General features: G+C 34.7%; 2 protein-coding genes across 3 annotated transcripts; one reads left to right on the top strand and one right to left on the bottom strand.

The window, feature by feature from the left end:
• Nucleotides 1-2861: 2861 nt before the first annotated feature.
• OR5J2 (olfactory receptor family 5 subfamily J member 2) lies at nucleotides 2862-3800 on the bottom strand. The gene has a single exon (XM_090267543.1). The coding sequence runs from the start codon at nucleotides 3798-3800 to the stop codon at nucleotides 2862-2864; it is 939 nt and encodes a 312-aa protein (XP_090123669.1).
• A 9142-nt stretch (nucleotides 3801-12942) lies between these two features.
• On the top strand, nucleotides 12943-17176 carry LOC150017818 (olfactory receptor 8K1). 2 transcript variants are annotated; one of them, XM_090267541.1, is made up of 2 exons: nucleotides 12946-13851; nucleotides 17132-17176. In XM_090267541.1, the coding sequence occupies exons 1-2, from the start codon at nucleotides 12946-12948 to the stop codon at nucleotides 17174-17176; spliced, it is 951 nt and encodes a 316-aa protein (XP_090123667.1). The 2 variants fall into 2 exon arrangements, with proteins under 2 accessions (XP_090123668.1, XP_090123667.1); XM_090267542.1 differs by lacking the exon at nucleotides 17132-17176 and having other exon boundaries at nucleotides 12943-13896.
• The last annotated feature ends 6183 nt before the right edge of the window (nucleotides 17177-23359 follow it).

Below are 23359 nucleotides of genomic sequence, written 5' to 3'. Positions count from 1 at the left end.
TAAATAAATGGGATTACATCAAACTGAAGAGTTTCTGCTCAGCAAAAGAAAACATCAGCAAGATGAAAAGGAAACCAACCATATGGGAAAACATATTTGCCAATGATATCACAGACAGGGGACTGATCTCCAAAATATATAAAGAGCTTATACAACTCAACATCAAGAATACAAACAACCCAATTAAAAAATGGGCAAAGGAACAAACACTTCTCTGAAGAGGACAAACAGAAAGTCCATAGACACATGAAAAAATGCTCAACATCATTGGCCATCAGAGCAATGCAAATAAAAACCACAATGAGATACCACCTTACACCTGTCAGAATGGCCATCATCAACAAATCAACAAACAACAAGTGCTGGCGAGGATGTGGAGAAACGGGAACCCTACTGCGCTGTTGGTGGGAATGCAGACTGGTGCAGCCACTATAGAAAACAGTATGGAATTTCCTCAAAAAACTAAAAATGGAACTGCCTTTGAATCCACCGATTCCACTGCTAGGATTATACCCGAAAAATCCTGAAACCCTAATTCAAGAGAACTTATGCACCCCTATGTTCATAGCAGCCCTGTTTACAATAGCTAAGTGCTGGAAACAGCCTAGGTGCCCGTCTGTGGATGAGTGGATCAAAAAACTGTGGAACATCTACACAATGGAATACTATGTAGCAGAAAGAAAGAAGGAACTCCTGCCATTTGCGACAACATGGATGGAATTAGAGAGAATTATGCTTAGTGAAATAAGCCAGGCAAAGAAAGAAAAATACCATATGATATCACCCAATACAGGAAACTAAAGAGCAACACAAACAAACGAACTAAATAGGCAAAGACTAGAATAGTAGTCAGTAGGGTGGAGGGGGGCGGGAGAGAAGGGGGATGAGTAAGGGAAGGGTCAGGTCAAGGAACGTGTATGAATGACTCGTGGACGTGGACAACGGGGAGGGATATGATTGTGGGAGAAGGGGTGGGCTGGGAGGGGGGAGCAATGGGGGAAAAATGGGGCAACTGTAAATGAATAACAAAAAATAAAATTTAAAAAAAAAGAAAGAGCATTTAATCAAATTTAGGATCTATTTATTGTATAAAGCTTAACTCTCAGAAATCTAAAATGGAAAGAAACTTCCAAAAGATTGATAAAAGACATCTACAATAAAACATACAGTAAACACCATATTTAATCATAAAAGGATATATGTCTTCTCACTAAGACTGGAAAAAGAAAAGACTGTTTTCTCTCACTACAACTACCATATATCATAATAGAAATTCCAGGCTGTGTGGTAAGATGAAAGTAATAAATACAAAGACATAAAAATTTGAAAAAGTAAATAAGATGCTCTCTAGTTGAAGACAACATGACTGTTTATATAGAAAATGAATTTTTAAAAGTTAGTATAACTAGTAATTTAATATAACAAAATCACAGTAAGCAAGGCCAACACACACAATTCCATTGCATTTCAATGTATAAACAAAACACAATTAGAAGTTTAAGTAAATATATAACATTAGTTTAAAACAAAAAACATGAAATATATGTAAATCTAAAAATGTCTACTCACTGGATTAGCTGTTTATTACAAAGAATATCAAAGAATATGAATCAACAGCCAGATGGAGAGATACATTAAGGTAAGTTCCAAGTGCGAGACATTTTGTCCTTGAGTTTGAGGTCCAGCAGGGTGACACATGGAAGCATTCTGGTTCTACAATCTGGAAATTCTCCATATCCCCCCTTTGGGTTTTTATGGAAGCTTCATTCATAGGTAATGTTGATTGAATCATTGGCTATTGATGACTGATTCAACCTCGAGCCCTCTTCCCTCCTTGGAAATCATGGTTGCTTCCCTTGGTAACCAGTCCCCAGATGCACTTTCCAGAAGTCAATTTCAGTAACATAACAAAAGATACCTTTAAGATTCTCATCACTTAGGAAAGTCTACCCAAGTTTATTGTGTATATTAACGAGTTAATTATTCCATATATCCATGACCCAATGACCAGCCCTACACACTTCCCCTTAGACATGGGCACAGTGTAAAGCAAAGGATTTGCAGTAGCCACATAACAACCATACACCATTACTGACAGCAAGAAACCTTCTGTAGCAGCAAACACCCCAAAGCACAAATATGTACCATGCAAGCAATGAAGAGATGGTTCCCTTCACAGCCAGGAGTTTTATCACCATTCTGGGTGATAAAAGGGTTTTAGGAGCTATGTCAAAAACCAGGACTAAGACCACATATATATTTCTTATTATAAATCACAATATCATAACCACTCTTTAGACTAATTAAAATGTAAGTCAATGAAGGCAAATTTTAGCTATAGAATATCTGTATTCTTGGAAACCTGAGAACCAATTACATTTTTCTTTGTAAGTACCTTATTTTTGTGTCCTTAAATGAGAGTATTATTGCACAATTGTTTTCTCCAACTAACAGAAAAATATAAATGTAGTACTGGATTTTGTATTCATTTATAGATTAAAAACCTAAACTATCAGAAGACCAATGTGATAGAGTATTGTTTTTGTGATGTTGCTATATGAATTAAACAAGTTTCATTGACTGTCTGCCTTCTTATATGGCAAATAAGTGTATAGAACAAAAAGCTCTGCAAATGGGTGCTTGGAGCAATAAGGGTATCACTCTGTAGTGCATGGTTCTGGGGCCACTTTTCTGTACATCTTAAATGGGTGTGGAATGGTATTGAATGCAAACTGTGATTGAAAATTTTTTAGAAAGAAAAGAAAAGAAAAACTGTACATTCTTAAAAGCTTTACATTCATGAAATTATTGAAAGTGAGAAACAACTGGTAGAATGTAGTGGGATTTACAATGACTTAAACTCAACAGGGGAAATGTTTCATTATTAAAGCCCTTTGCACAGCATCCTTTACCTCTTTGTTTCTCAGACTATAAATTAATGGGTTTAACATGGGAATAACTAGTGTGTAGAACACAGAAACTACCTTCTCCTGTTCTACAGAATACTGGGAGCTTGGCTGAATATAACTAAAGCTCAGGGTCGCATAGAATATGGTCACGGCCGTCAGGTGAGAGGCACAGGTGGAGAAGGCTTTCTGTCTCCCTGCTGCTGAGCTGATTCTCAGGATAGCAAGAACAATGAATGTGTAGGAAATCATAACAACCAAGAAGGTGGCCATGGCAATGACTCCAGAAAAAGTTAAGAGCAATAGCTCATTCATGGAGGTTTCAGAACATGACAGTTTCAGGAGTGATGGAATGTCGCAGAAGAAGTGGTTGACAACATTCAACCTACAGAAGGACAGTCTGCCTAAACTTATTGTGTGTGTTAAAGAGTTAATTATTCCACATACCCACGACCCAAAGACCAGCCCTACACACTTCCTCTTAGACATAGCCACACTGTAAAGCAAAGGATTTGCAATGGCCACATAACGATCATACGCCATTACCGACAGCAAGAAACCTTCTGTGGTAATAAACACCCCAAAACACAAATGCTGTACCATACAAGCAAAAAAAGAGATGGTTGCCTTCGCAACGAGGAGGTTTATCAGCATTTTGGGTGCAATGGCAGATGCATAGCAGGCATCTACGAAAGAAAGGCAGCTGAGGAAAAAGTACATGGGTGTGTGGAGCTTGGGAGTGATTCGGATTAAGAAGATCATGCTCAGATTTCCCACCAAGGTAATGACATAAATCACCAGGAACAACACAAAAAGCACAACTTTCAGTTTAGCGTTGTCTGTCAATCCCAAAAGAATAAACTCCGTCACAACCGTGTAATTCTGGTCAGTCATTTGTTTCTTTTCACAAGGTCTGTTGTGAAAAAGATACAGAGATTAAAATTTATTTTTAAAAAATCATATATTATGTATATTAGGGAAAATATATGTGGTATAAATACAAATACAGACAACTACTGATGTCCCTTCTCTGAGGCTGACATTTTTCATCAATAAAATGAAGAAGTAAATAAAATGGTCTCTAATTTTGTTCCAGTGATGTTGCTTTATATAATTATATTCCATAGAAACCAATGTGTGAAAAAACAACTTGTTTTTCACAGCTTCAGTCTGCCTTTAAAGTGTACACTTTAAGACTACAGTTATACTAGCATTAAGACACTAACAATGATTGAAATTAATGATGTATAATATATGCCATTAATAAAGTAAATCACTTTTCTATGATATTCTCTTCTGGTTTTGTTTTTAAGTAGGTAATTATTTGCAGAGAGTCTGAAAATTGTATTTATTTTGAAGTTATATATGGCAGTGATCGACAGTGACATTATTATAGGCAGCAAAATGGCCATATCGTGGATTAAGAAGGCTCAGTTACCTAGAGCAATGATGTTTAAAAATGCCAAGGATTCCGGCTTCTGTGACCATGGGAGGCATTGGGTATCAACACTTAACTCTGAAACTCATGGAACAAAAGCCTGTCTCTTGCATTATAACTATTAAAAGAACCCAGAATTCCTGCTTCAAGACACTCTTCCCCATGTTCAGGGTAGAAGAACAGTCTTGGAAGGTCATTAACTCTGAGACCTAAGACATAGAATCCCATGTCTTGCATACTTGGGCCATATGGAGGCTTCCAGCTTTTCCTGAGATCTCAAATAATTTTAGAAAAATAAAAAAACACAAGAATTCTGAATATATATACATATACTCACCAAATGCTATGTGATACCTCTTCATATTTTTCATCCTATAATAGATAGTTTAAACAATTTAAGTCTTTCTAAAAATACAATTTCCATTGGATCGTAGGATACCTATACTTTATATCCAAAGCTGTTTGTATTTGTTTCAGAATTAACTATCTCTTGCTTCTTCTCTATTAAGTTAGAATGTCATTTTAGAAATTATAATAAACAAAAGGTGATGATTTTTGTTTATCTCTAATTTACACCATCTATCTGTTTTAACTAAAACATTTTAGTTGCCCCAATGATGAGACATTAGGGATCTATTAATCCTGGGTCAAGTCCTATTGTTCGCAACAATTGGTTTTATTTCGTTGAACAAGTTATTTAGGATATAATTTAATTTAGTTTTCCAAGATCGCTGAGAAGATTGAAGAACACAACTCCAATAAAGTATTTACTGTTCTTTGTGTACAAGTTAAACACTTGAATTAGATAGATAATTGCATAGCTATATGAAATACAGCTAGATAAAATAGTGATATGCATTTACTGTGTTATATCTTTTGGTACATAGAGATCAGTATTAAACTTTAAAACCATTGTAACTGAAGAATTTCTTTTTTGGGTCATTTCTGCAATTCTCAAGCACTATTTATTTGTTTATTTTAGCACTCAAATTAATATCTCAAGTTCTCACTTACAAACTAGCCTTGTTAAATGTATGATAAGTAAAATAAATACCTATATTTTTCATGATATCTTACACACTCTTTAAAGATTACCAATGGATTTGACAATATGGAAGAGGACTTTCAACAAATATTCAAAACTGCATTTTTATTCACACATGCTTTTTCTTCTGCTCCTCTTAGAAATGTAACTGAAACTGTTATAAAATATCACTTATAAATATAAATTTTATTGTAAACTATAACTTAAGATGTTTCGGAGGTACTAGAAATTAAGCTCACTACCCAAATATAAAAGTAATAACTTATGGCTGCAAAATTTGATGGCAACATTGTAAACTGAATTATATAATAAAATATGGACTTAAATTACATGAACTTTATGAATCAAAACACTGATAAGACTCTATCACATTTGAAATTTTCAATTATTTGTCGAATGAGTTCTAAATATAAAAAAATAAAAGGAGTAGAAAGACATTGAAAAAGAATTTAACTTACCAAAGACATTAAAAAGTTTAGGACATTAGTTTATTAGAAAGCTCATATCCATCCTCAAGGTTTCTTAATATCCTCTTAGAAATGAAATGAGTTAATGTATTTTTTTGAGATTCAGAATAATCAATATTTTAATGACGGATAACTGAATCACTCTAGGTCTTATATATATATATATATATATATATATATATATATATATATCACGTAAAACAAATATAATTTTAAAAATAAACAATGTAACAATGATGTTACCTCTGTAATTCTTTCCTCAATGAGGACAAACTTGAAAGAAGAGACAAGTATACATATCTTTGTATACTTATATACATATACATTTTGTTCTAATGAGACCGAACTCCCTGTGGCTCAGAGGAGATTTCACTAGGGCAAGGGTAGCAACAAACATTGCACTGTGGACTGCACCGCGGTCCCTCGGGAGACTCTCTCCATGCATCTCCGTGGAGCTGGGTTCCCTAAGTGGTGTGATACAAAAAGCGTTACCAAGACTAGAAGGCAACATAGCACCAAGAGTAAGAAATGTCAATTTTAAATAATGTAAATCAATTGGATAGTATTTTATTAAGATATAACATGGACCGAGACTGCCTTTGTAAGGATAAAGTGCATTAAGTGGGATCCAGCTTGATGATGGCTATTCTTTCTACAAAGTGAGGGAGCAACACCCTACCCCCCTTCTCCACATACTTCCATTCAGATTCTAATTCTGCATTCTATCTAATGGGTAGAATGGCCATGTGTTAATCCTATCAGACATTATATTTAGCTGTAATATTATTCATTTAACGAATACTGTTTGAAGAATAAGGACAAGCTAGACATTGCGTTTGACACCAGAAAGAGAGGGATTTTAAAAACAAACAAGCAGGATGGTTACTTTCATTCCCAGCAAATGGAGGACTAGCTATTCAATATAATTCCAAGCTTCCTCAAAAATATTTCAAAAAAGAATACATTGAAATACCGAACATAAAAGTAAAACATACTATAGCAATTGCAGGTAACACAATAAAATTCTTATTGTTCCCAAAAGGAAAAGAAAAAAGAAGAAAATCAAAAGTAAGCATAGAAACTGAAACCATGACTCTTCTAGGGGTATTTGCAAAACTTTATAAATGAGATTGAAATTATTCAAAAAGGCACTAGGCCTTTGGCCCCAGGAGCCACACAGAATTCCACTAAAACCCACATATAAATCTAGTATCTGAAAAAGAATGGCATTCTCACTAAAATCCTAACTGAAGAAATCTGCTCATCAGCGAACATTATAAATAAAATTGCCCGCTCTGACCAGGCATCTCGTTAGAAAAATAAAAGTCTCATCTGCGAATCAGTAACCACGTGTCCTCATGTGGGGTGACATTTGGATTTTGCCATCTGCACAAGTGAGGAAGCTTCAGGCTGAAAAATGAATGTAAAGTGGTCTGAGCAGTAGCACTGTGGCTACTAGAAGTGACCTTACAGGACTGTCACAGAGAAGGTCCTGTAAACGGTGAACTCACCACTTAGTTGCAAAATACAGTATTCCCTCGCTTAGCGCGGGTATTATGTCGAGACCCCCTCCCCCGCGATAGGTAAAAATCAGTGAAGTAGAAACCTTACATTTATTTTAGTATTTATATATATTTTAAGGCTTTATAAACCCTTCCCACACACTTATAAACCATTTCCAGTCCCTTATTAACCTTTTCCACACTTTTTATAAACACTACTTATGTTCTTAAACATATTCTACATTCTTAAACCTACGTAACTTTAACAACATATGTACACAGTACCGCAAAATCCCATCATATAGCAAAAAATCTGCAATAAATAATTAAATATAATATTTTTTTAAATCCCGTGATACAGTGAGGCCGCGATAAGTGAACCGTGATATAGAGAGGGACTACTGTATAGTGAGAAAGAACATCTCCATAATCAAGACTAGTTATAATGCACAAATAGATTGTTTCCCTAATGTTCAGTCAAATTATACTTCTTTCTTATCATTTCTTGCTTTTAATTCAATGTTTCTTTTAGTGATACCATAGGACCTGACATTTCTCTCAGTTGAAACACTAAATTCTATCTCAATAACCTATGTGTTTGTTTCTTTTAACTGCTATTATTTCTTTAGGTTGAGGATCTTTTCAATTTTGTCTTTGTTCTGTTTTCTGAGGCTAATACAACAGTGTAAATAAAGTAAGTCTCTTGCAGAAAGCATATAGTTGGATCACAATTTTAAAAAAATCTATTCTGTCAGTCTCTACCGTTGGATAATTTAATCCACAGACATTTAAAATAATTACAGATACTGATGACAAACTTGCGGCACGTTGCTCTTTGTTTTCCATGCATCATCCCTTTCTCTTGTTGCTCATCCTTTCCTCCATTACAAGGTCTCCTTGAGTTTGTGGCTGAGCATTAAGTTGGGCATGCCTACAATCAAAGTCCACAAGGCCATTAAAAGAGTGATCAGGGAATCGCAAGCTGAGCAATTCCAGAGGTCACACAGGGCAGGAAGACATTAGAGTTCCAAAATCCAGAGAATAGGGTCCTTGCTCAACATGGGGGCATCTAGCAGAGATCTCAGTTACTTAGGACTGCTATTCATAGAGTTTGAAAATAAGCCTCAAAAAGAGGTATCTGATCCTTGTTAAGAAAAACACTGAAGATTTTTTTTTAGGAAAACAATGATATTATAATATTCACTAGCATAAAATTCACCATCCGATCACAAATACTAAACATATGTGAAAGTAGGACCATGTAATCCCACCCAGGAGATGATTAACATAGATCTTGAAATAACAGTGATGAGTAGAATTATCAGGCAAAAACTTTAAAACATATTGTATATATGTTTGTAGTGTAAGCCCTGGCTTCTTATCTTCTTTTTGTAATACAAGTTCTGGACTTAAATTTCAGATGACCAGGCATCAATCTCAAAGAGGTACTCACTTCAAAGACTGCTATCCTTTTTGTTTTGTATTAGTTTTAGGTGTACAGCATAGCAGTTAGATAATCATATATCTTACCAAGTGGTTGCTCTCATATTTTAAGTACCTAATTTGTTATTACAGTATTATTGACTAATTCCCAATGTTGAGCTTTATATCACTGTGACTATTTTGTTAGTACCAATTTGTACTTCTTAATTTTTTCACCTTGTTCAGGGAACCCTTGTGCACTCTTGGGAATGCAGATTGGTGCAGTCATTGTGGGAAGCAACAGGGAGGTGTTTCAAAAAATGAAAAATAGAACTACCTTATGACCCAGAAGTACATATTTGAAAGAATCCGAAACACTAATTTGAAAGGGTATATGCACCCCTATGTACATTGCAGCATTATTTACAATACCCAAGTGGTGGAAACAACACAAGTGCCCATCAATAAACAAGTGAATAAAAAGGTAGTGGTACAGACATATACAATAGAATATTGCTTGGCCGTATAAAAGAATGAAACCTTACCATTTATGACAGCATGGATGGAACTAGAGGGTATTAGACTAAGTAAAATGTCAGACAGAGAAAGACAAATATATGATTTTACTTAATGTGGAATCTAAAGAGAAAAATAAATGAGCAAACAAAATAGAAACAGGCTCATAAATACAGTAATCAGATTGATGATTGCCAGTGGGGAGGGGCTTTGGGAGCTGGGTGGAAAAAGTTGTTATCTTGAATAAATACATTGCCAGCCACACAACTAAATAAAGAGCCGGGATGCCTCCCTGCATTGAGGCTCCTTTGTTTTGTAGATCTTCATCGATTTCAATAACTGACCATTTGGGCTACTTGCTGTTTTCTCTTCCAGTGTTTTAAATCCCCACTATTATGTTTTAAATTACCAATAAAGAGTAAGCCCAGGAAATCCTAGTTCTTACTCTAGAGCCCAGTAAATGCAGAACCCCAGACCCTTGGAACTCTTTCTTTCTACCTGCAACCTTGATGTTTGGCCCTAGATGTGCAATGTAATTTCCAGGTCACATAGGTAATAAACTTCTACTTTTTAAAAGTTTCCTGATGTTTATTGCTGAAGAGCCTCTTGCAATCACAATAAGAACTACAAGGGTGGGTCCATCCACAACATTGGGTATTGATAGGTTGAGACAAGTACAAAACAACGTTCAATATAACTGAATGATTTCATAACAACATTAACTTTCTGGGAATCCTTGAGATTAAAGCACAATATTAGATTTGAACAAATGTTTATTGAATGATATTAATAGCATATTATAAACTGAAAAAAAAAAAAGATAACTACACTTACACATATCACAGTAGAGACTACCCAAAATGAAGCTGGAGAGGAAGCAAAATACTAAATAAACACCATGAAAATGGTTTCAGTGATCTATAGAATAATAATAAGCAACATGTTGTACATGTAAATGTTGGTCCAATTTGAAAGAATTGCCTACATGGAGCAAAAACCATTGGAAGAAATGCTGGCCAAAATTCTTCCAAATTTACTTATTTATTTATTTTAAAAACCTATAATCCTAAAATATAAGAAGCTATGATAATTCTAAGCAAAATACAAAGAAAGGAAATTAAAGCAAAACATATCACAATTAAAGTTTTGAAATCCAATGATAAAGAGAAATCCTTAAAAACAGATAGAAATGAAATAAACCTTATCAACATATGAAGAAAAATTTTACTACTGATTAATTGGCAGACAAAATACAAGTCATAAGACATTGGTTTATGTCAACCAAATGTTGCACCATCTTTTTTTAAGAAGTAAATTCCATTTACTCACACATTGTCTGTATATGTGTGTAATGTACCTAATATGCTCATGATATTGTGTAACTGAGATACTACAAAGACGTATTTATAGTTCTGGTGCTTAGTGATATTGCATAATTTATTTTCTCAGTTAGACCCACGTAAGAAGTATTTTTGACTTTTCATAATAGAATATTCCCAGAATAATTAATAGAAGCTAGTGTGCTCTCTCCCTCAGGTAATATTATGCAATTGTTTTATCCCTTAATCAATACTAACACTTTAACAAAATGAGTGTCAAGAGGGTAGAAAAACACGTAAATACACTCTCCAACCCCTGATGAGGATTAAAACAGTAGGAAGTCAAAGCAGATTCTCCACTCAGGTGAGTAGAAAACACTGGTTTGAAAATTTCTGAGGGTAGCCAGCTTAAACTAGATTATCACTAAAGATCTTGAAGAGCGTTATGTGCTACAAAACTGTTTTTCTCTTTGCAGTATACATTTTTTTTTTTGTCATCAATAGAATTAACATGTAGGACAGACCTGAAACTGTGCACTGTACATTTAGACCACCTTAGTTTTCAAATGAACTTACTGCTTCAGTCACCTATTGTAACAAGGGTTTTTGCACATATTTAAAAGTGTCGCCCCAGTCAGGGCACATTACTAGGTTGTACGTCAGGTCCCCAGTTGAAGGCACGAGTGAGAGGCAACCACACAGTAAAAAAAATAAAAATAAAAATAAAAAGTGTCCCTTCTATGTCACTTTTTAATTTTCTATCTATTTGAAGTGACAATATAAAGAATACATCATGTTTATAAAAATATATTTTGAAGACATAATGACTTTATTTTAATACCGACTCCAACATCTATTATCTGAGTGATCATAGTTAATTTATTTCGCTCCTTTGCCTTGGGTTCCTTGACTCCCAGATGGATATGGTTTTACTATCTACTTCCTAGAGCTATGGATTGTGTGGGTTATATGAGTTATAGGGAAAGTGCTCAGAAATGTGCCCGGTACACAATGAGTCCTCTGTCAGTGCTCCATGGTCATTTGTATTCTTTCCATGCATCTCCATTAAAAATTCCTGAATAAGCAGTCCTGGCTCAGTGGATTGAGTGCTGACCTGTGAACCGAAGGGTCTCTGGTTTGATTCCCAGTCAGGGCACACATGTCTGGGTTGTGGGCCAGGTCCTCAGCTGAGAATTTGTGAGAGGCAACCACACATGTTTCTCTCCCTCTTTTTCCCTCCCTTCCCCTCCCTCTAAAAATAAATAAAATCTTTAAAAAAAAATCCTGAGTGATCAGAATGACCAACTTCTTTATATGCTGAAGAGGGATGTATGATGGGAAAATTATTAGAAGTGATTCAATAAGCAGAAACAACCAATGTGCCAAATGAGGAATAAGAAATTAATAAAATCCACAAAGTAATATATCATGGCCTTAGATTTTATATTGGGTACACAAGCTGAACTCGTAGTGAGAAGTGCTGAAATAAACGTATACATAATGATCAGACTTTCCCCTTCAATGCCTGATCCATCATTTCACCAACAGTTCAGAAAGTCTTTTGTCTTGTTACTTTAAGCGGACATGATGGTTGTCAATAATGTAAGGTATATGATTTAAGTGTCTATGCTTGTTTACAAATTACTTCAAATATTGAAAAGGCTAAAAATAGATAGGTCTTTTGACATGCTTAAAATGACTTCAGATCAAAAAGGAGGTCATCATCGCTGTATCAAAATAACCACTTCAAAACACCTTGACCCTTTAAGGCATACTTTACCAAAGTTTTGATGAATGTGTGTGTTGTATCAGTCTCAGACTATCCATAACGATGCTATCAGCTAAGAATGCTAGAGGTACACACCTGGGCCCTACTACTTGTGGCAAGCCCCCCCAGACACTGCCCTACCAGAGCCAACGCTGTGGCAAAGTACAGGAAGGCAAAAATCAGTGTTATTCAAGCAGTCAGTTACCTAAGTTACCCTGGGCTTTGTAAAAGGGACCTTTACAGGTGAGGCAGCTTAGCTCTTTTTCTAGTTGTGTAGTTGTAATACATTTATTCAAGATGGATGTCATTGAAATGAATGTCTCTACAATCAAAAAACTATTCTCAGAAGAGTACAACTGAGAAAGCTAATTGTTAGACACTTACACTACAGTGTGAGTGTAAGTATGCACAGTTTTGGCCTGATGGGAAGAGGAATCTCTATTTATTTATTTAAGACAAAGAAAATATTTTTATATCTTACATATTATGTATTAAATTCTCTTAGAAGACAGCATCTCAAATATAGTATTAATTTTATACCTCACACAGGTTACTAAGAAATATGGAGAAACACAATCATACTGCAGTGACCAAGGTGACTGAATTTATCCTCATGGGGATCACTGACAACCCTGCGCTGCAGGCACCTCTCTTTGGAATCTTCTTGGTCATATACTTGGTCACAGTGATAGGCAATCTAGGCATGATTATCTTGACCCATTTGGACTCCAAACTACATACTCCCATGTACTTTTTCCTGAGACATTTGTCATTCACTGATCTTGGTTACTCCACTGTCATTGGCCCTAAAATGATGGCAAGTTTTGTGGTGCACAAAAATACAATTTCCTACAATTGGTGTGCCACCCAGCTCACCTTCTTTGAGATTTTCATCATCACTGAGCTGTTCATTCTCTCAGCAATGGCCTATGACCGCTATGTAGCGATCTGCAAACCTCTCCTCTACCTGGTCATCATGGCAGAGAAAGTGCGTTGGGGGCTGGTACTTACTCCCTATCTCTACGGCACATTTGTGTCACTATTTCTCACGGTCAAGTTATTTCGACTCTCCTTCTGTGGCTCTAACATCATCAGTTATTTTTATTGTGACTGCCTTCCTCTGATATCCATTCTCTGTTCTGACACACATGAACTAGAACTGATCATTTTGATCTTTTCCGGCTGTAATTTGCTCTCTTCCCTCTTGATTGTTCTTGTATCCTACACATTAATTCTTGTGGCCATTCTGAGAATGAAGTCAACTGAGGGGAGGTACAAAGCCTTCTCCACCTGCAGCTCCCATCTGACAGTGGTGGTCGTGTTCTATGGGACATTACTGTTTATTTACCTGCAACCCAAATCCAGCCATACTTTTGATATTGATAAAATGGCCTCTGTGTTTTATACCCTGGTGATCCCTATGCTGAATCCATTGATCTACAGCTTAAGAAATAAAGAAGTAAAAGATGCACTGAAAAGAACTTTAACTAATCGGTGCAAAATCCCCACTTAATATCTTAGTATTCAGTTGCAAAGTTGGGTTTTTGTTTTAGTATTCTGTTAGTCCAATTATAACATCAAAAGGTAGAATTGTCTTATCGGTAAAGTTTTCTTCTCCTTCTGGAAGAAGGAAGTATGTCTCCCTGTACTTTTCTTCACTTCAATTAGATAAATATTGTAACCAGGTAATTTAAGTTCCAAATTATTTCTCAAGGTCAGGTTGGAACATATATTATTTAGAAATAAAGTAAACCACACCAAATTTTTGGTTGAACATAAACCTGCAGAGGTATAAAAAAGTCTTACATACTTAAAGTTGTGTAAAATTAACCAGAAAATTAGTAATATGCATTTTATAGTAGCCACTGTGTATTAGAGATAAATAAGATTGAACCATGAAGAATGTGTAGGCAAGACAGAAGGCCAGAAAGTAAGTTAATGTGTGATTGATTATAACACACAAGAACAAACTGTTTCAAGAATCTAGGCTTATTAACCACTGTCACCCCAAAAAATTTAATTAAAAATAAAGAACCTAGGCTAAATAGAAAATAAAACATTTCACCTTGAAATGAAATTCTTAAATCAGATTGAGTTAATATTTTTTATCTCAAGGATAGAGTGGGCATGTGAGAAGATTTTTACACTAGGAATCACAAAAATAATGTTGGCTAATTTGGGGTCCTGCTTGACAGATCCTCACACTATGGTTAACTTTGGTTTATGATTGCCTTTCGATAAACAAGCTGACTTTGCTTTGGCAAACACTCAAGATCAATGAGTTAACTGGTCATCTGCTAAAATGACATTAATATTTTGAAAAGTCTGTAACAACAACAACAAAGATTGAAGATAACATACAACCCAGGGTTAATTGCATTTTTATTTATGTCTATTTTGTCTCCTTTATGAACTTGTGTACAAAGAGACAATATTTTGCATGGACTCTGTGCTAACACAATGCTTTGTTCAAGTGCACCCACTCAGCAAATGTATAAATTCCTTACATCTTAGTATTGTCCTTGTTGTTCAAATAGGCTTCTAATTTTTAATTTTTTAAATATATACACTACCCCAATAATGTTTATTTCAATCTACCCTCACATTCCAAGTGAAAAAATGTGGGGAATTAAACCAATACATAAACAGGGTTTTGTTTTTTTTAATTTTTATCTCAGACCCATGCATTTTAGTCTTCCTCCCTTTTAATATACTGAAATTTATTTTATTAAGAGTTGATCTTAAGTGTTCTTGCCACAGAAAAAGATAAACAATGTGAATTAATGGATGTGGTAATTAGATTATTATAATAATTTCATAATTATGCATATATCAAAATATTATGTTGTGTACCTGAAATATATACAATTTTTATTTATCAATTGTTACATCAATAAAGCTTGAAATTTTTAATTTTTAAAAATAAAAATGAAATAAAACAAAACAAACTGAACAAATGAAAAGAAATACAAAATTGTATTCTTTGTTTGTATCATTTTTGTCTACCATGTTAACTTCAGATTCCTAAGCATGTTTGTTGTCATGAATAAATTTTATTTTTCTAGAGCAACATTTTATACTGTACTGTAAAAACTTGGATAGTTTTTGTATAGCTTTCCTCAAATTCTATCATTTTCATTATTTTTCATAATTGACAAGTTAAATAATATTAATAGCATTCTCCGGTATTACCCATATAGAAAGGGTTTTTTTTTTAAATGTACCACACACAAGATCTAAACCTGGAAGAGTAAAAACAAGACTGTTAATGGCCATCACCTTTGGGGAGAGGACTGGATTGGTTGGGAGAGGGAAATAGTGGACATGAAGATGCACTTTTACTTTTTAGTCTACTTTTTTCTAGCTTGCTTGACTTTGTATCATGAGAATTTTTTTTATAATACTTTTTGTATGTACTTCAGTTTTATTTTGATTTAACATTTTTTTCTTTTCACTAAAATTTATTTATTTAATTAATTGGGGGGACATTGGTTAATGTAATTGTATGGGATTCGCATGTACAATTCTTTTTTTAAATTTTGATTTATTTATTGTTTTTCTATTACAGTTGTCCCACTTTTTGCCCCATTGCTCCCCGCCACACCTACCCACCCCTTCTCACACAGTCAGTCCCCATCCCGTTGTCCATGTCCATGGGTCATTCATACCAGTTCCTTGACTAGACCCTTCCCCTTCTTACCCCTTTTTTCCCCTGCCCCCTCCCCCAGGTCTCTGTTAGTCTGCTCCTTGTTTACATGCCTCTGGTTCAACTGTATAATTTTTAAAAGGGTAATTGAAATATGTTCTTTTGTAAAGTTAACTACATTGTATGAAAAATCTGTTAGAACTAATAAACATATTCTGTAAAGTTGTAAGATACAAAGACAACACACAGAAAACAGTTGCATTGCTATATACTAACAATGAACAACCTGAAAAGAAAACTACAAAAACAATACCATTTATAATAGCATCAAAAACAATAAAATACTTGGGACTAAACTTAACTAAGGAAGTGGGAGACTTGTACATTGAAAACTACAAAATGTTGCTGAAGGAAATTAAAAAAGAAACAAATAAATGTTCACTAATTGGAAGAATTAGCCTTAAAATGTGCATATTACCCAAAAATCTAAAGATTAGATGTAATTTCCATCAATATCCCAATGCTACTTTTTCAGAAATAGAAAAATCCATTTTAAAGTTTATATTAATTTCAAGAAACTCTAAACAGCAAAAACATCAATAAAAAAAAAAAGAACAAAATTAGAGGTCTCATACTTCCTGATTTCAATACTTACTAGAAGCACAGTAATGAAAATGGTGTGGTACTGGCCTAAAGAAAGACATATAGATCAATGAAATAGAATACAAAACACAGAAATAAACTCTCATATATTATATGATCAAATAATTTTCAATTACGCTGCCGAGACAGTAGGGGCAAGGACAATCTTTTCAGTATGGATGCTGAGGAAACTGGATTTCTATCTGCAAAAGAATGAAGTTGATTCCTTACCTTATACCATTTACAAAACTTAATTCCAAGTGGATCAAGGACATAAATGTAGGAGTTAAACCTATAAAACACTTAGAAGAAAACACAGAAAAAATTATCGACAATGCATTTGGCCATGACTTTTTGGTTATGACACTAAATGCAGAGGCAACAAATAAATAGATAAACTGGACTTAATCAAAATTTAAAACTTTTATACATCAAATGGCATTATCAACAGAGTAAAAAGACAACCCACAGAATAGGAAAAAATATTTGCAAATTATGTATCTGATGTATCTGATGAGAAATTGCGATCCAGAATATTTAAAGAAATCCTCAGTAACAGAGAAAAAACACTCCATTAAAAAAAAAAATAGGCAAAGGACTTGAATAGACATTTCTCTAAAGAAGATATATAGATGCCAATAAGTCTGTGAAAGATGCTCAATATCACTGTTACAAAAATACAAATCAAAATCACAATAAGATACCACTTTACTCCCATTAAGATGTCTATTATCAAAAAAACAGGAACCAACAAGTGTTGGCCATGATGTGAAGGAATCGGAACCCTTGTGCTCTGCTAGTGGGAATGTAAAAATGGTGCCGCTGATGTGAAAAGAGTATAAATGTTCCTCAAAAAATTAAAAGTAGCCCTGTCTGGTGTGGCTCAGTGGATTGAGTGCCAGCCTATGAACCAAAAGGTCACCAGTTCGATTACCAGTTAGGGCACATGCCTGGGTTGTGGGTCAGGACTCCAGTTGAGGGTATGTGAGAGGCAACCACACATTGATGTTTCTCTCCCTTTCTCCCATTCTCTCTAAAAATAAATAGATGAATTCTTAAAAATAATTGAAAGTAGATTTGTCATATGATACAAAATTCAATTTATGGGTATTTTACTCAGAAGAATTGCAAGTGGGGATTCAAAAAATTTGTACATTTATATTCATAGCAGCATTACTCACAATATGCAAAAGGTAGAAACATCTTACATTTATTGATGGATGAATGGATAAACAGAATGTAGTGTATACAGATTATACACACTATAGAAATTAGCCTTAAAAAGAAGAAAATTCTGACACGTACTACCACGTGAATTAATGTAGGATACTAAGCTAAGTGCAATAAGCCAGGTACAAAAGGACAAATACTGTGTGATCCCACTTATGAGGTAACTGGAATAGTCAACCTCATAGAAACAGAAAGAATGTTAGTAGACAGAGGTTGTGGGCCAGGGGCAATAAGAAGTTATTATTAAGTGGGGATAGGATTTCAGTTTGGGAAGATAAAGTTCTGGAGATGTATGGTAGTGATGGTTGCACAATAAGTGAATATAGTTGATGCCACTGAACTGTACACTTGTTCGAGTTATAAATTTTATATTATGTATATTTTACCACAATAAAAAAAAAGTTAATTGCAAATATGTTTGAGGGATAGGGTGAGTGCAGGAAAATAGCAGAGCTATGAATATGCTTGAAAATACTGTGCATTTAAACCTAGGAAAAATGAGGTATTTCAGGATTTCTCACTTTTGGGAAAATTCACAAGATTGAATGACGTTAGGATTCTTTTGTACCAAATATTCCATGACTGACTGGTCCAAGATTTAGGTATGCACGAATTTAGGTAATTATTCATGGTAACATTGGGACTCAAGCTCTGCATTCATGGCCAGGTGTGGAAAAATTTGGTAATAGTTAGCAAGCAAATCAAATTCTGTTATTCAGAAAACAAGAAAAGTAATACATCATGTTCCTTGTAACTTTCTTGAGAATTCATTGACATCTTTCTTGGCCAAAAATTATTATTTTAGCTTTTTTATTTTTAATATCAGCATACAACTGTGAAGTGCAGGTCACTCACTTTGTATTTGGCCAGGCTTTGATTGATGGAAAATTTGTTCTTTTAGGGTTTTTTTTTTACTACTATAAAAAAATCACTGTAATAAGTAGCCTTGTGCTGATGATATAGTATTGTTTTTTATTTCTAATATAAATGACAAAGGTTCTTTCACATCCTAATAATAATGTTTTACATACATGTATAATAATTTGGAATAATAAAACACTGAGGAAAAAGGCTATGCATTGTGACTTTTTTCATGTAATATTCTTTATTTTTAAGAATGGATACTAACATTTATTGACTTATTTTCATTGTGTGATGATAAAATTTCAAAATGGCAATATGGGATGAATAACTTCAATAATATAGGTCCAGACTTGCCACAAAGGAGATTCAAGGGGTGTCTGATTGAACTCCTAGAGCAACATCTGGTTAAGGAACCAATCCTGGGTGGCATCTTCCCCAGGGATGTAAAGGGCATTCTGGGGATTCTAGAATCATCTGTGCTTCAGAGTTCAGGTCTCAAAGGTTTATAGAGCCCTATAAATTCTTACTGCCATAGACACATAGAGATTCTCACTAAGAACCTGAAGCAGACTCTTCATTAGAGGTGGGTAGAAAATATTTACCTTATTTTTGTATAATGGCCTTTAAAAGATCCCAACCATTCCTCAAACTGAGTCACCCAGCTTTTATTTTGGAAAGAACTGAATATCATGTATAATCAAGAAATACAACATTTAAAGTAAGGTTTGTTTCCAAGATTTATAACTTGTTTTGGGACTACAAAGTGTTAAATATGTTTTCAAATGAGAACTGACATCATTGCATTTTATGTACTTAAATACATTATAGCCTTTCTCATTGGCAGCCGTCCATCTCGAGAGACGATGGTGTAGCTTCTTAAGAGTCTATCTGCACCGCCGAGAATGGCTGTGCAGTCCGACTCGGGAGTGACACGGTATCTGTCTCCTCCCGTGTTGAATCGACATCTTGCGATGACGCTGGAGTGTCCTCTCCAGTGGAGCTGAAGCTACAGAGCCTGGGCAGGGTGATATGGACGGTCTGCTGTTGCCCATGCAGCAGACCCCCCCTCTCTTCTCAGCTGAAGGGTCCAAGGGAAAGACGGAGTCAATACAGCTTGGCTTCAGGTGCGCCGCAGGAGTTGCCGGTGTTGACTACAACGTCAAACCGCCTTAGGGACTCTGGCTCCGGATTTTCTGTCAGGGTTTACTCCCTTAGCCTTTCTAAAGCAATGGATATTTGCTCACTGAGATTATTTCATAGTTTTGTATCTGTAGTATTAGCTAAAATGAAAAGCGTGTTTCACAGGATAACCTGTGAAAGAAAACAGGATACACAACTACCCAAACTCCAAATGATACTCCTTTTTGAGAATATAACCATCCATTACAAATTTCCTCAAGAAAAATCTCCATGAAATTTAATAATATACAGGCAAATATATAAATAGGAGCATAATATGTAATCAGTGCAATAATAACTCCTATTTAGAGAAACCTTCTATCTGATAGTAAAATAAATCTGCAAACTTGTTAGTTGAGAAGACCTCATACAGAAGAACTTCTATTTGAGTAGAGGCCCTGCATAAGCAGTAAGTAGTAAGACATTAAGAAACTGCGGACCCCTAGGTTCCTGGACAGAACCTTTATACCAATCTCAATGAGAAAATAAAACCCAGGAAGAAAATGTTCATTTACAGGGTTGCCCTTAAATTCAGTGACCTAAAAGAGGATGTTCAGGAATAAATTTACTTTCTTTATATTTAGCCTTATAATTTTATAACACAAATATTCTAAGTACTTAGGAACTATTTTACATTTTTAAAAGACTAGTATCATTACTCATTAACCATAAAACATTGGTGGCAATAAAGACAACTCACCTAGCTTTTACCCTCCCAGTTACTCACTAGTATTCATCAGAAGATTGAAAATGCCTAGAATATGATAAGAATGACATTCTTAACTACTGCAAAATTTAATTCTGTAAGCCTCATCTGATAATGAGTCATTCATTTTCAGTTCCTGATTGCATGGAACCGCTGCCACGGATGGTGGGCAGACTTCTTTCAGATAACATGCCACCTCTCACTCACACAAAAAATGGTGTAATTACAGAAAGGTCAATATGAGTCAGGAAAAAAGAGCCAGAATTTATCTTCAGTGCATTCCTGGTAGATTAGTGTGACTATAAACTTGATACAGACATGACTGTGAAATACATTGAAAATGAGGCTAAAGCATTATCTTAATTATACTTTCAAAAGCTCAGATTATTTATCTTAATTACTCAAAAAGTTCTAATGACTGCCATTGGCCTACCTGTTAATCTTAGAGGATCATGACATGAAGACCAAGAAGGACACACTTGTCAATGACAGTGTGAGTGATAGTCTGGCCTAAGGAGTAGAAGAGGGGAATGCTTACAATGGGAAAGTATTTATAGATCTGGGCAAATAATACAATATGGGGCTTGAAGCAGAAAATTTGGGAATAAAATAATGTTTGTTACTTAAGATGATTTCCAATTAAAATTTATTATTGGACTGAGCGAAGAGAAAAAAGGACTCATGAACATAGACAACAGAGTGGCGATTTCTAGGGGGAGGAACGTATACGGGACTGAATGGCAATGGAAAAAATACAATAAATATTGTAAAATTCAAATTCAGAAAAATAATTATTGCAATTAAAAATGAAGTATAGCCTTGACCTGTGCGGCTTCGTTGGTTGGACATCACCCCACAAAGTGAAAGGTCATGGGTTCAATTCCCGGTCAGGGCACATGCCTGAGTCTCCGGTTTGGTCCCTGGTTGGGGCACGCAAGACAGGCAACTGGTCCATGTTTCTTTCCCTCTCTTTCTCCCTCCCTTCCCCTATCTCTAAGAATAAGTAAGTAAAATATTTTTAAAGATAATAAAATGAAATATATAATCAGGATAGCACTAAATTTTAGCAGAAATAGAGGAGTTCTAATTTGGAAGCGTTCTGTTGGCTGATAGGTGATATGTTTGCTAAGTGAGACAAGGGAGGGAATGAAAGCTGCAGAGAAAATGTTAACAATTGTAAACACAGAGAATGCAAGGTAAGTTAGGTGCTGGAAACGTCGAGGGAAATACTATGTAAAGTATATGACTGTCTAACCACTAAGCTGTACACCTGAAACCAATACAAAATAATATTGAAAGTAAACTGTAATTGAAAATAAAAAAAGAAGCATGGGAGGGGACTCAGAAGCAATATCCTGCAATTTGGGGATAAAATGAAAGCTGGACTCTCAGACAGTTTTATCCCCACAAAGACTGATTGAGGAACATACTAGGAACTTTTGTTACAAATTTTGAAAGAAGAATCTTGAAATAAATGGAAAAATATGGGATCATTATCTAGGTTGATGTTTCTTAACTATCTACATGCCTAACCGCATGATTTGTTGTAGACTTAAATATTAGTTTTCTTAAGTGATCATTTAAATGATTCATTCAGCACCTAAAGCTTACTACGTTCAAATTATCACCTTGATCAGTTAATCGAAAACCATGTAGTGTAAGATGCAAAAAAAATGTTGTGGCTAGTGACCCAATTGCAAAAAATAATCAGAAAATTCTTTCTTGGTCTATCCACCCCAACCTCTCATTCCCTAATATTTACCTTATCAGTTCATAATATATATTACGTTGTAGATAACATCTTGTTTCTGCTCCCAACTGTTAAATTTACATCTATCTCCAGATTCTCCACTTTGTCCCAATCAGCATCAATTTTCACCAATAATCCTATAACAACTGCTTAACTCATTAAAAATTTTTTTCAGCAATAATTTCTACCCCTTTCCCATTCTGCAATTTATTATCATTGTTACAGCAAACGTTGTTATCCATCTACCTTAAAACTTCTTAATGGCTTACAATTCACTTAGAGTACAATCCAAATAGATACTGTGACCTACATTATTTGATTCAACTAATTCTCTGCCACCTCATTATTATCCGGTCACACCATCTTCCATTAAATTTCTCCTCAAAAGCAAACAAACAAAACACTAAGTTCTTTTCTATTCAAGAGCAGGACTCCTGTCTGGAATTCTGGAATATCCTCCCTGTAATTTATTAAATAGTGGATTTATTCACAAGCTTTAGGTTTCATTCACCTGTCACCCTCTCAGAACATCGTTCCCATAACATTCCCTGTGAAATAATTCTCCCAGGTTGCTCTGATGTATTTTCTTGTTTAATTACTTAGGACACTTACTACAGTCTGCAATGATCTTGTTCATGTTTATCAGCCTTTTGTCTCTTCCTTATTATTGAAACAGAAAGGACATGACATGAGAAACAAGTGAGTTATCTGAAGCTTGAACATTGCCTGGTACACATAGGAAACCAACAAATACTTGGTAAATAAATAAAAAATAGATTGTAAACGGCTGATTCAAAAAAAACCAAGGGAGAAAATTATATTTGGTGTCAGAAGCAAACAGACACAAATAATCCCAAAACAAACAAAAACATATTAAATGTTATTTTTGTTTTATTTCTCAAATTCTTTTACTACAGAATATTTTTCTATCTCATTTTATTCTATTTTATTTTTTACAT

This window comes from Furipterus horrens, unplaced genomic scaffold, assembly GCF_987537825.1.
Source record: "Furipterus horrens unplaced genomic scaffold, mFurHor1.1.pri manual_scaffold_2, whole genome shotgun sequence".
In the NCBI taxonomy this organism is placed as follows: domain Eukaryota; kingdom Metazoa; phylum Chordata; class Mammalia; order Chiroptera; family Furipteridae; genus Furipterus; species Furipterus horrens.
The sequence above is the reverse complement of the archived record's forward strand: the minus strand, read 5'-3'. Positions and strand labels throughout refer to the sequence as shown.

What these genes read in the sequence shown, in the direction of transcription:
- OR5J2 (XM_090267543.1), bottom strand. Translation starts at nt 3,800, where the DNA reads ATGACTGACCAGAATTACACGGTTGTGACGGAGTTTATTCTTTTGGGA.
- LOC150017818 (XM_090267541.1), top strand. Translation starts at nt 12,946, where the DNA reads ATGGAGAAACACAATCATACTGCAGTGACCAAGGTGACTGAATTTATC. An exon ending in GAAATAAAGAAGTAAAAGAT is followed by an intron (nt 13,852 to 17,131) that starts GCACTGAAAAGA and finishes CAGAGTAAAAAG; the next exon opens with ACAACCCACAGAATAGGAAA.